This window comes from Rhinichthys klamathensis, unplaced genomic scaffold (assembly GCF_029890125.1).
Source record: "Rhinichthys klamathensis goyatoka isolate OS25496 unplaced genomic scaffold, OSU_Roscu_1.1 h1tg000850l_1, whole genome shotgun sequence".
Classification (NCBI taxonomy): domain Eukaryota; kingdom Metazoa; phylum Chordata; class Actinopteri; order Cypriniformes; family Leuciscidae; genus Rhinichthys; species Rhinichthys klamathensis.
Window position 1 is genome coordinate 367,759 of NW_026607224.1, and position 14,207 is coordinate 381,965.

General features: G+C 39.0%; 1 protein-coding gene across 4 annotated transcripts in view; it reads right to left on the reverse strand.

The window, feature by feature from the left end:
* The window catches only part of si:dkey-34e4.1 (carboxyl-terminal PDZ ligand of neuronal nitric oxide synthase protein), a 75,625-nt gene extending 65,687 nt beyond the window's left edge, over window positions 1-9,938 (reverse strand). For 3 of the 4 annotated variants that reach the window (XM_056243841.1, XM_056243840.1, XM_056243839.1), the window contains exons 1-2: window positions 9,433-9,936; window positions 7,020-7,091 (exon numbers count right to left, since the gene is read on the reverse strand). In XM_056243841.1, the coding sequence (XP_056099816.1) occupies window positions 7,020-7,091; window positions 9,433-9,543 (183 nt within the window). In that variant the 5' untranslated portion in view covers window positions 9,544-9,936. Of the gene's footprint in view, window positions 1-7,019; window positions 7,092-9,432 lie in introns of all 4 variants that reach the window. The other variant, XR_008805913.1, reaches the window with a different exon arrangement.
* Window positions 9,939-14,207: the final 4,269 nt, after the last annotated feature.

Genomic DNA, 14,207 nt, shown 5'->3' on the forward strand with positions numbered 1-14,207 from the left:
TGACTGACAGTGGCAGATGTAGGAATGAAGTTATCAAATTAAATATGACAAGTTCATTTGAGCACTTAAATTGGACAACATAACTCAATGTGCTATTGAAATTCTTGTTTAAATAATTTTTAGTTTAAATTACATTTTAGTTTTGATTTGGAAATTGTCAATAACTACAGACATGATTTCTGGATCAGTACACTATTCATTTATCAAGATCATTGTTAATATTGTATGTATCAATTTCTATACAAATGCGAATTGTAGCATAAAGATACACTGTAAAAAATGGTAACCAGCAAATGTTACATTAAAGAGCTGGGATTTTTTTAACTTAATTTAATGAATAGAAATGAATTTTGTTGGTGTAAATTAATGTATTTAGGTTAATTCAGCAATATTAAATAATATATTTTTTACTTGACCAGTTAAATTAGATGTTATACATTTTAGGTTACCATTTTTTAGGCTACTTGCGCACACACAAACACACAAAGATGAATGCATATTCAAATATGGAGCCCTGCACATGACATGCTGGAAAAAAATATGTATATCGTGGCCACCAATTAGCAATTCGTTCCCACAATTTACTAACACGTCAGCACGTTTTGCTAATTTGTTCCTTTGTTTTAAGTAAATTGTGCGCAAATATACAAAACTCCCCCCATAAGTTGGCTAAACCTAACAAAACCTCCCTGTGGTTGCGTTCAGCTGACATCCTCAATTAGAAAAATTATTCAGAAATTGATTTATTCCATAAATCTAAATCTTAATTATACATATGAAAACAATCTGACTCATAGGATGAGGTATTGGGTTTGTATGTAGTCATTATAATTAATTTAATGACAATATTTAGTTCCAGTCCTCTAATCCGATTGGACAAGCAGAGTTTAAAAGTTTGTATCACTCTGCCGGTATGTGTCCACAGTGTTCTGACCGGAGTATGTGAGTGGTGATGAGGGACAGCAGAGCATATGTCATATTGCTTTATTACATAACAACAATAGACGTCTATGGTATGAACACATTTAGATAAACGTGTGAGTGTGTGGGGTCACCGGACATCGCTGTTGCTATAGTGTCATTTTTTCATATAAAAATCAATATGCACTACAGGGGAAAAGAATGACGTTCTTTCATTTGGCAGTTTGCCTGAACTGATGTGCTCTAGAGTGTCATAGATGCATCAGAACTAATACAGGCTAAATCAGCCGCTTCATCATCTAAAGCCTTTTCCTTTACATTACATACAGATATTTCTTGTGTTTGCTTTTCTCATTCGGTCAAATATAAAATCTTGTAAAATGCTATCTCTACTTCACACACCTAGGAATGAACTAAAAGTTTATAACAGAGACTTCCTAATACACACCATATACACTCACTTTATTAGGTACACCTGTCCAACTGCTCGTTAACACTTAATTTCTAAGCAGCCAATCACATGGCGGCAACTCAGTGCATTTAGGCATGTAGACATGGTCAAGACAATCTCCTGCAGTTCAAACTGAGCATCAGTATGGGGAAGAAAGTTGATTTGAGTGACTTTGAACGTGGCATGATTGTTGGTGCCAGAAGGGCTGGTCTGAGTATTTCAGAAACTGCTAATCTACTGGGATCTTCACGCACAACCATCTCTAGGGTTTACAGAGAATGGTCCGAAAAAGAAAAAACATCCAGTGAGCGGCAGTTCTGTGGGCGGAAATGCCTTGTTGATGCCAGAGGTCAGAGGAGAATGGCCAGACTGGTTCGAGCTGATAGAAGGGCAACAGTGACTGAAATAACCACTCGTTACAACCGAGGTATGCAGCAAAGCATTTGTGAAGCCACAACACGCACAACCTTGAGGCGGATGGGCTACAACAGCAGAAGACTCCACCGGGTACCACTCATCTCCACTACAAATAGGAAAAAGAGGCTACAATTTGCAAGAGCTCACCAAAATTGAACAGTTGAAGACTGGAAAAATGTTGCCTGGTCTGATGAGTCTCGATTTCTGTTGAGACATTCAGATGTTAGAGTCAGAATTTGGCGTAAACAGAATGAGAACATGGAACCATCATGCCTTGTTACCACTGTGCAGGCTGGTGGTGGTGGTGTAATGGTGTGGGGGATGTTTTCCTGGCACACTTTAGGCCCCTTAGTGCCAATTGGGCATCGTTTAAATGCCACGGCCTACCTGAGCATTGTTTCTGACCATGTCCATCCCTTTATGTCCACCATGTACCCATCCTCTGATGGCTACTTCCACCATGTCACAAAGCTCTAATCATTTCAAATTGGTTTCTTGAACATGACAATGAGTTCACTGTACTAAAATGGCCTCCACAGTCACCAGATCTCAACCCAAAAGAGCATCTTTGGGATGTGGTGGAACGGGAGATTCGCATCATGGATGTGCAGCCGACAAATCTGCGGCAACTGTGTGATGCCATCATGTCAATATGGACCAAACTCCCTGAGGAATGCTTCCAGCACCTTGTTGAATCTATGCCACGAAGAATTGAGGCAGTTCTGAAGGCAAAAGGGGGTCCAACCCGTTACTAGCATGGGGTACCTAATAAAGTGGCCGGTGAGTGTATAATAACATTACTATTTATCTTTCAAAAGACACACACTGCACTATGTTCTATTCATGACTTCATTCTACGGATTAGATCCGTTGAGAAATGAAGGCACAAAACAATTAAAGTCTTAATTATGTTAGACTGCAGTATTCCCTGGTTAAAATAGATGGGGTTTCCCAAAAGGAAGGGATAGAATGACGGAGTAACCGTAAGAAAGAGGGGGGAAAGGGGATAGGGTCTTAAAAGACTTGCAAAGGTCAGAGACATGGTTATGTGTTGTTTCCTTCATTGGAAACGGACCACTTACCAGTTATTTTTAGTTCTGATAACATAAGACCTAAGGAGCTGTCAATCACATACTGGCATTCCTAAGAGACATTCTGCAAGCTGGCCTTTCACCCAATCATCACAGAGGGACAGACAGAAAGAGAATGCTGTCAAGTTATGTATCTACTGAATGACCTCAGAGAGGGTCCACGGAGGATCCACACAATCTTCAACGTCCGCCTTATACTCACGCACACATACAGAAGGTCTGGGTGTTATGAAAATGCTTACAGTTCAACAATAGAAAAGTGTGAATACCATGTGCATATACTGTATATCTTCATGTCTATGAGTGGGTAGGGCTGCTTGCTTTATATGTAGAAGTGAAAAAATATAGCAAAATTAGTCCCAAACAAGAAAAGGGAGAATCAGCATATTAGAATCAAATCAGCATATTAGAATCGATTTCTAAAGGATTGTATATTTGAGCCAACAGAAGGTCTTCTTTGGCACTTCACAAAATTTCAATGATGTTATGGGAGGAATGTGTCACAAATTCAACAGTGCATTGCACTCTACTGCATATGGGCCTGCTTAGCCGCAGAACAATCAGAGTGCCTATGATGACCCCTGTCCACTGCCGAAAGCGCCTACAATGAGCTTGAACTGGAGCAGTGGAAGAAGGTTGCCTGGTCCAATGATGAGTCTCCTTTCTTCTACATCCAGGGTTTTTCCTGGGTCAAAATTGGTCTTCGGTGGTGACTGACGAACATGGCCAATTGGCCATCTACACACAAAGTACAAAGTAACCTTCCCATGTGAACTGCGAGCTCAGTACTGACAATAAATCCACAAAAAATGCAAAGAAACAGTTTGTAATATTAAAGGTCCAGTGTGTGATTTTTAGCGACATCTAGCGGTTCGGTTGCGAGTTTACACTAAGGGCTCAGCCCACCGCTAACCCCTCCCTTTCGAAGAAGCTACGGTGGCTAAAACGGGACAAACATCGTCATCTGAAACGGCAGAGAATAGCCAGCGTAAACCAAGTTTCTGTACCACAGTCCATTATAAACCACATCATGGATAAAGTTTCAGGTGAGGATCAAAGGTCTTAATACATAATATAATAATAGTAATCAGCTGATTGTCTCACGAACATAACCAGCACATTCTCCCCACATAGCAAACCCATAATACAGCGAGGGAGAAGAACCACATGAAACTATGCAACTATATATTTTTTCTAACAGGGTAGTAAAAGTTTAGCTGGCTAATATGAGCTGTTACTGTGGCTGAGCTGGTTAAAGCGTAAAGCCTTGTTTAAACTCGACGCGTCCGCATGAGCCCAAAGGTGCGTGCGGCAAAAATGACGTGATTGTAACAGCGCGCGCGCCTCCGCATCCCCTAGACACACACAATAGGCTTTTTTTCTCTGATTTTGGAAACTCGATCGACTTAAAATGCTTCCAAGATCGACGGGTTGGTGATTCCTGTAACTGTTTTACGGTCAATGACAAGAGTAACGTTAGCCTACTAATCAGCTGTCTCACGAACTTAACCAGCACATTTATCCCCACATAGCAAAGCCATAACACAGCGAGGGAGAAGAATTAAGTTACATGAAACAATCCAACTACATATTTACACCACTGACAAGGGAAAAGTCACTACTCACGGTGTTTATGACTAGCTTCTTCTAGCTTCCTGCGGCTTCTCTTTCAAGGTAGTGACGAAACGCGCTCTGTAGCGTTGTTTGTTTGCGTTCGGCTACTGTAGAAACATGACGTCACAATATGGCGACCTTCATAGAAGGGGATTCCCGCGCCTATGTAGATATAAATGCCTCATTCTAAGGTAATAAAAACATTACGGTTTATTAAGTAAGTTCTTTATACACTACTGAACACATAGTTATGGATGTCATATTGCATTTCTGTATAAATACTCAAAAATGTTACACACTGCACCTTTAACGTATCCTGTTTATTAATAAAAATAATCACTGTCAAGACAGATCATAAAACAAAATGTCTAGAATGATTCTATTTTTAAAAATCTGTAAATTAATTTACATGTAAAAAGTCACTGAGTGACTGATTTGAAAAGTTAGTAACAAAAAGAACAACTAAGTAACATATTTCATAGAAATGCATTTACCTGTACACTCCAAGACTTAATGCACAGATCATTTAACATACATTGTCAGATTTTTTCCCCCGTCCATTGCTACAGTTATCATCACACTGCGCATTTAAATACAGTTCTCAATCCAGAAACTGCAATTTGTTGTTAGCAGCATGAAAAATGTATATTAGCCTATATGCAGAAAGCAAGCAAAGATCACTGCCATTATTATCACTGAAGCTGCACTCTTTTGAAAACTCCTGTTATACTCAATGAAGCTTTCTGCGTTTTGCAATGAATTTCTTTTGACATTATGTTTATGCTTTGTTGGTTATAATGAAAAGATTTGCGGGAATAGAAAACACCCGCTGAACAAAAACTTAAACACCTCTGATTGGCCATTCGGTTCAGACGTTCAACAGATAGCCTATGTCTGTGATTGGCTACAAATCTCAACGCTACAAAAACATGTTGTAAATAGAAACCTTTGACGCTCTCCACAGAGCCCAAACACAAACACTCACGGGAGCATTTTAAAGCAACTGGCTATCAGCGGGTACCGGTATCATCACATTAAATAAAACACAAAAACTCTCAACACAACCTTGAGCTGTAACAACTATTCATTCAGGCATGCTTATATTAAGCCCCGTCATGGAAAACTTCTCCATTGCATAAAATAAGCTATTTTTTAGTATTACTTTGTGGTTTCATGAACACACATTCACAGCAGGTGTGCAAGGAAAGCTGCTCATCAGGGCTTGATTTAAAGGTCTGATTTGTCACACAAAACATCATCCAATGATATTTATGAAAGCTCATTTCCTTGTTAATAAGGGGGAAAAATGTTACAGAGAGAAAAGAGAAAGAAATAGGCTGTATAAGAAGGTCAGTACGAATTATTTACTGTTGTTTTCAGCAGAATTCCACACAACAAAGGCATGAATTCTAGATTTGTCTCTGAAGGAAACCCGCTAACCCAGAAATTGTCAGCATGTGAAACACATTAAACAAACTGACACTGACATTCCCCTAAAAAGTCCAGAACAACTCTATCACTGGGTCCTGTCTAGAAGGATAAGCTTTCTCTCACTTTTCTACACCCACAATCAAGTCCATAATCCCTAAAGCCTGATGCATGAAGCTAGAAGCATGAGTTTCAGAGTACGTTTAGAGATGACAAAACCATACAAATCCAACCTGGTTTAGATCAGGTTCTCACAACGATTAAACGTCAACTCTGTCAACTCAGGGTTTGATCCAGAGTTTGTGATTAACTCTAACTATAACCAGAGAAGAGAAGAGAAGAGAAGAGAAGAGAAGAGAAGAGAAGAGAAGAGAAGAGAAGAGAAGAGAAGAGAAGAGAAGAGAAGAGAAGAGAAGAGAAGAGAAGAGAAGAGAAGAGAAGAGAAGAGAAGAGAAGAGAAGAGAAGAGAGACTAATACATATAAGCAGGATAGAAAGGTTTATGAAAATGGAGCTGAAGCACTTTGATCTCCAGGCCTGTCACAAGCTCTAAAGGTAACAAGTCATGCACATGCACAAATTCCTGCTCTCTGTCATCAAGCCACAAATCCAACTTAATTTGTCTTAGAAATGGCCTTCAGTCTGAATTACAAGGTTCAGTGTGAGTACAAGGCAAGTACATATAGAAAACTAGCACACACACACACACAAACTGACCAATCAACCAAAATAAAGGCAGTCATCTCCAATTTCCGTTAGCTGTAGACCCCGCAGAGATCACTCATGGGAAATAACAAGACTTTCTATGGCCCAGTCTCTGTTAGTCTGTGTGTGTGATCTCTCTTTTATCAATGTGCAGGGAATGAAATATGAAACCTCAGGTGCAAAAATACTATCAGTACACACCCTAAACTAAGCACACACAGACTCTGCAGAGTATGAGATAAATATAGAGGAACAGACTGTTTTTTTCCCTAGCTAATGAGTCTTACACTGCAAAAGACGTGTCTGAGAAAACAGCTGCTGTGGGCCAATCAGCAGTGATTACTCAGCACTTAAGAGTCTGTGTCTGTGAGAGAAAGTGTCTGAAAGACTTACCCTGATTCTTCTCATAGCAGCAACAATCTCCATGCGACTGTTGGGTCTTGGGACATCCAGGCTGCCAACATACTGAAAAAAAAAACATGCTTGAATGTTAGATGAAGAGTGTTCTGTTTAAACTCTGATATTAAATGCAACAGAGGAATAGACCGGCCTAAAATTAATGAGGCAGCTTCATTTGCACAAACACACATAAACACACTTTCTAGGTTAATGAGTGCAAAGTTACTTTTGCATCGGCAGGACATTGCCAGCCTCATTTCTCAAAGTCTATTTATGCTTAAATGCATCGATCGAAATTAAATCGTTCTCAACTGATTTTGCTTCAAGACCCACATATAGATAAGTGGTGACCATACCAAAGTTGTTACAAAAAAAAATCTTTAAAATCAAATAAAAAATGTATCAATATTAGAACTGCATAGGCAACATCAATATGCTAAATTATTCAAAAGACATACTAAAAATATGCCTGTGCAAAATCTGCAAATGTATAATGCCTCAAGTTTGATTATTTGCATACACAATCTAAAAGAAAATCAGGGACTCAGGGTCACAAAATAATGAGGGCAAGACCCAACATTATATATTTGTAAATGTGAAGTGTAGATCAGTGCCAGCCGCAAATAACACACTTAACCAAGTATAGGATCTGTGTTTACAAACAACATCGTGTTCTTAATGACCTGTTCTACGGAGATGTTGACCTTAAATACTTATCTCCAGCTTCCAAAGTCTAAATCCAGCTGAGAGGGACAACAATACTGACAACAGTTCAGCAAAAATAGCAACAAGCTGATTTAAGCTCTGAAAGACAAGACCGCAATACTGCAGTCAGAATGTGTGATTTCGAATGTGAGTGGTTCTAGGTCTTGGCTTTCCAGCCAATAAAATTCCTGGAAGATAATCCTGCATTACTAATTGGAGCTAAAATTACTCAGCAATAGGCTTTGAGTAGCTCAGTATACAAAGACTTTAGGTTTCCTGGGACATTTAACAGTCTGCAGATTTGAAACTATATATTTGCAGATAAGCTCTATAGGAAAACACCAGTATAACATTATAACATAACATATAACATTAAAGCATGTGCTGGCTTTCATTAATGGGCAGAACTTAAATATTTATCAAGTGGTCATAAGCAGGGAAGTCAGAAATGCTGCGAGTATGGCAAACATGACACTGGTTGGTGTATATGAATAGGCAATAAATAAAACCAATTTACAATCCTAAATGGTTTATAGTAAGATTTCATGTAATGAAATGTATTACAGCATAGGGTTCAAAAATCTAGCAGCTGTTTGTTGCTTTTTGTGGAAAAAATACACTTACTGTCCCAAAACCTTGGAAATTGATGTTCAATGTCAAGCTATACCAAGGCAGCTCAATATGTTTTTGAGACACAGCCAAGTAGGGGTTTATTAAATGAAATGTTAATGATTCAATGTCAAAGTCAGATCTAACCACAGCTTCTGAAGAAACTAAATACCCTCCAGAGTTTTAAAGACATCTCGGCTCAGTTAAAGTACCAGTGTAACCAGCCGTGCAGCCATTAATGGGAAAGTTGAGCCAGACACCAAAAATAGTGTCGGTGAAAAAACTGTCTGCATATGGGTCAGTGGCATTTCTTGTCTGGATCTATGAAGTTAATAAAAAATACATTAAAAGGCATGGTGAAAATGTTTCCAGATTCTGAATTAAAAGTAAATTTGATTATTTTTTTATTTTTAAAAAAAGGCTGGCTTGGGGGGAGTGAAACGGTAGCTTAAGTAGCCTAGTTCAGCTATTTTTATCACTAAAAAAGAAGGGGAAAATATCAGTTAACCAATGTTGTTTTCGAAAATTATCCAAATTCAGCATGGCGCAACCAACATGCAGAAAACATGGTTGTCATAACAAGAAATAATTAAATAGTGAGGTTTTTTAAATATTAAATATTTTAAATATCTTACCTTTTTATAAAAATGCTCTTAAATGGGTACCGTTAAAAAAATTAATTTCAAAATATTTGTGATGAAAATATTATAACCTTATTATAACCATTCTAGCTATATTTAATATATATTTATATATTTAAATATTTCTTTAAAAAAAATAATATACTACATTTCTTGGCACGTGTGTTTTAAACTCGATTTATAAAGTATTTCTCCTTTTTTTTTCTCTCGGACATAGGCTAGACTACTTATTTATTAGGCTACATATCCAAACGTCTATTCGGTGGCATTTTCACTTGTTTTCGCGCAGCCGGGAGTCTGCCCAAAACATGATCATCATGATTGTCTGATGTGTAAATTACCCCACACAGCAGTGACCCATTTGACGTAGCCTACACGACAACACAAAAGTATCGGTAAATAGTAACTAACAATGTAAATGGCTACGTTTAAGTGGAGATAGTCAGTTTCACCTTGGCTTGGAAGTGTATTCCGTGTTGATACGCTTCCTCGTTGTGAAGCGGTACTCGCGAATCCGCCACATCGTCCACCAGGTTGTACCTGTTTCTCCCGTGCATTTTCATTGGGTCCCGTCCGGATGCTCGGCGAGAAATTTCTTCTGCCAGTCCCCAAGCTTCAGAACTACTGCCAACTAAAAAAAGATAGCTCTAGTTCAACCACAAAAAAGAGGTCGCCGATACAAGAGCGATTCAAAGCGAGGGAGCCCATTATAGTAGCAGCCCGGGAAAAGCTCAATGAAATCACAGGCTCTTCAGCACAAAAGAAATGGGTTGGGCGCCTCTATCCCCCTCTCAGCCCTCAGACATCAGCTGCGTTTATACAAGTCTGGCTTCGGCTCAAGTTGTTGAAGTGCCTCAGCGAGGAAGTTTATTAAAATATGTGCTATGGGTGAATTCTGCACGCCTCGTGTCCTAATGACATGCTTTATTTGCGTTGCTCTCTTCTACCTCTGATGCAATTCTCATGGAGCAAAGTTCCGTCTGCTGAACAACAGCATTCAAGTCTTTCAAACACCACATTTAGCATAATAAAAGCGCACTTCCTTATAGTTCATCATTGATGAATTTCAACAGAACACAACCAGTTCTAATAGCCTATAGGCTATTTAAAAGTTCTCATATAGGCCTAGGTTAAAACATCAACAATTAGTCCTGGATTTTGGTGGACTACCTAGCTACAAGTTTTTGATATTTTAATATGCAAGTCGTGTATAGATTCTGCAGCTTTGAAAACAGATTCAGAACAGAACAGGTTCTATTAAATTGGCTTTTTTGCTCCACAGCGAAGAGATCTGGGTCTGACCAGACTGAATTGACCGAGATTTAAAGGTAAATGCAATGTTTTTCATAAAAACTTTTTGTTATACTGTTTAAACTCTCTTCACATCCTGATAGCAATCAATACTAGAAGTGGTCTAAATATTAACTACAAAATTGCATATTGTATATCTTTTTTGGAAGACTCAGGATCAAAAAATGTTCGTCCAATCATTGCATTCAGTCCAAATGCAATGGATGTCCTACTTGTCTATATATATATATATATTTATGTATATATTCCATATGTATATATTCCACGCACCCTGCTCACACAGACATCCCACGTCATCAGCACGTTCCGCAAGGCTACGCAGAGTTGTAGACAGATAGTCACGAGTGCTGCAAACAAACAGCAGCCACCTTTACAGTTCCTCCTGAACCAAAAGAACGAGCTTATGCTGCTTTAGCATGCTGATGTAATTACCATTATTAATAGATGGCAACAGGTGATGTTCGTACTTCCAGCTGTTCACAGACTCTGAATTATGCATTTCTATGGCAACACTATCAACGCCGAAATGAATCTGCAGCAGTCAGGTGGTACAAAGTCAGAGATCTAGGCTGCTATACGTTCATTATTATTGAGATTTTATAGTATGCTTTGAGGCTTGCTATTGCTAACATCTCAGAAATTGTCTATAATCTACCTTTAACCCCAGAACTAGTGGAGAGTTTTACTGGAGAGGCTATACAGGAGAGACTGTATTTCTCAGAACAGGTCAATTTGACATAGATTTTCAACTACAAAAAAGCTATTAAACATTTGCACCATTCTTGCCAATGAAATGTCATGCTGCTGTTCAAACAAACAAACAAACAAATGAATAAATGTTGTTAATTACAACCCCATTTCCAGAAAAGTTGTGACATTTTGTAAAATGCAATACAATTCACAATCTGAGATTTGTTAATCTCTTGAACCTTTTTTTAACTGAGAAAAGTACAAACAAAAGTTTTCACTGATAATTGTATTTTGTAAATATAAACACATTTTGATATTGATGGCTGCAACACACTACAAAAAGGTTGGGACAGAGGCAAAATTAAAAGTGAAAAGATTATAAAGGTTAGATTACCCAACTCATTTGAAACAGTAATAGGTGAGGCCGGGTATCATGTTTGGGTGAAAAAGGAGCTTCTCAGTCTTTGCAAGCAAAGATGGGTCATGGCTCACCACTTTGTGCCAAATATCATGAGAGAATTGTCAAACAATTCAAAATTTCTCAATGCAAGATTGCAAAGAATGTATGTCTTTCACCGTCTAGCTCACATATTGTGAAAAGATTCAGGGAATCCAGAGAAATCTCAGTCTGTGTAGGGCAAGGCAGGATACCTCTGTTGAATGTGCGTGACCTTCGAGTCCTCAGGTGGCATTGCATGAGAAACCATCATGCAGCCACATGTGCTCAGGAGTACTTTAGAAAAACATTTTCACTTAACAGTATGCCAGTTGAATCTCTGCAAGGAGAAAGCTATAGGCCTACATCAGTTCTATGCAGAGATGCTGTCAAGCTCTCTGGGCCCGAGCTCATCTCAGATGGTCTAGAAGACAAAGGAAATGTGTGCTGTGGTCTGATGAGTCCATGTTTCAGCTTGTTTTGGGGAAAAACAGACATCAAGTTCTCAGTCCCAAAGATGAAGGGACCAACCAGACTTTCATCAGCAAACATCTGTCCTGGTATTGGGGTGCATCAGTGCAAGCGGTATGGGTGACTTGCATTTGTGTGAAGGCATCACTGACATAGTGGCATACATTTGGATTGTACAGAGACATAAACTGCCATCTTTCCTGGGAAGCAAGACAATGGCAGGCCTCATGCTAAAACTGAGTGGTTTCTAGACACTTACCAAGACAAGAGATGTGCCTGATACCTGCCTGCAGTCCATATCTGTCACTTATTGAAAATGTATGACCCATCATGAAAAGGAGAACCGGACAGTGATACACAGACTGTTGAGCAGCTGTCTTGTATCAAAAGCAAGAATAAAATCAAGAATCTGTGATTCTTGATTTTATTGCATTTTACAAAATGACCCAAATAATCTGGAAATGGGGTTGTATGTAATTAGCGTTTTGTCAACTACATATAGTAATTAATAAAGTGACCTTGGAGCACAGTTCAACAGTTCAAACACAAAGTCTATGAGTCTGTTCACACACACACACACACACACACACACACACACGCATGCACGCACGCACACGCACACACATTGGGTTTTCCCAGTGTTTTATGGGGACTTTCCATTGACATAAGGATTTTATACTGTAACTGTATTCTATCCTCTTACACTAACCCTATACCCCTAACCCATACCCAACTTTCTGCATTTTTACCCCCTTTACCCCCCCCCCCCCCCCACACACACACACACATACACACACAACTTATATTTACTGTGTTATTATAGCCCTTGTGACAACTTCCTGTAAGATAAATAGCACAACTAGCCCCCATCTTCACAATACATGCAAACTTATTATTGTTATTATTGAAAGGCGTTTAAAGTCCCTGACAGTAAGTTTGCTGGTCTGCTGATGTGGTCTTGCAACATGCACTTATCCTGTCTTTATCTCTCATCATGCATCTGTCTCAAAGAGTCTGTTTTCAAGTCACTGGATTCTGCAAAACATTACAGAGAGAGTGTAGTAGCACTTTATTTTACAGTCCTGTTTCGCATGAACATACTGTATTGTGATGACAAGGTACTAACCCTGAACCTACCCCTAAGCCTTAACTTAAGCCTTACATTACTCTTAAACCTTACACTCCTTGCATTTTTGTGGGTAGTACACTCTAAGTACATTGAAAGTTCACGTATAAAGTGCAAGCGAGAGTGTGAGAGAAAAGTTTGACAGCTTTGTGTTTCAATAATTACACAAGTGCTCCCTCTGCTGCATCACAGAGGCACAATGTGGCCATTATGGGATTTAAGATAGAAGACTAGGATAGATATCAGATACTGAGATTTTGTATGTCACGTTTTTGTATGTTTCCCATTCATTGCAACACATATTGACGTATTGACATATGATTGTCTGATAAAATCATGAACATGAAAAAGAGGCAATTTTAAAAAGTACATTATAACAAGGACAAAATACTATAAATATATATATGTTGAAAATCATGTAGGCTACTTTTTGTATTTATTTCCATTTTTATTGTTAGGCGGTAATGGCTAGAATGGAATTTTCGCTTCGCGAATAGAACGAACCAGTGCAATATGTTGCTGCCTTGTGCCTAGACGGCTTCCGTCAGTTGCGTTACGTTGTCAACAGGACCAAAACACAAGCAGCGACCCGGCAGCGACAGCTCACTGGAGCTTTACTTCTGGTCAGTTCGTTGGCCATCAGCTGACATCTCACCTGTCCGGCTGCATTAACCCTGCCACGTCTTAGCAAACAGCAGATAAACGGAATGCACGCGATGTTTTTATTTGGATATACGGCGACTGTTTAAAAGCGCGAGAGCAGTCGGTGCTCATCGGCACTTTAAAACTGAACGAAACTGACAGGGGGAATGCGGTGATGCGCCCAGCTATGCCCTGCGCTAGTCTTCCCCATATATATCCCCCAATATGTGCTGTTAGTTGAGTATTTTATATAGAATGGGATGAATTAAGTACAATTGCATTTATATGCAGCGTTTAGTGTTACTGCAGTCAAGAGCCTATTTTCCCCAGTTAAAGGAAACTGGACAGCTCTTGTGCATGGAGCCACTCCTGTCCCGTTAGATCGCCATCAAAACATTCAGCACACTGTAGTGATGTGCTATCTGTCAGAGCTAATACGGTCTTTATAATGTTCAGACTGTAATAATGGTGGCCGTGTCCGTGTGTATTTACGCTAGTTTATCAGGCTCCATAGTTGACTGTTTTATAGACTGGTTTTCTATTTTTGTGCT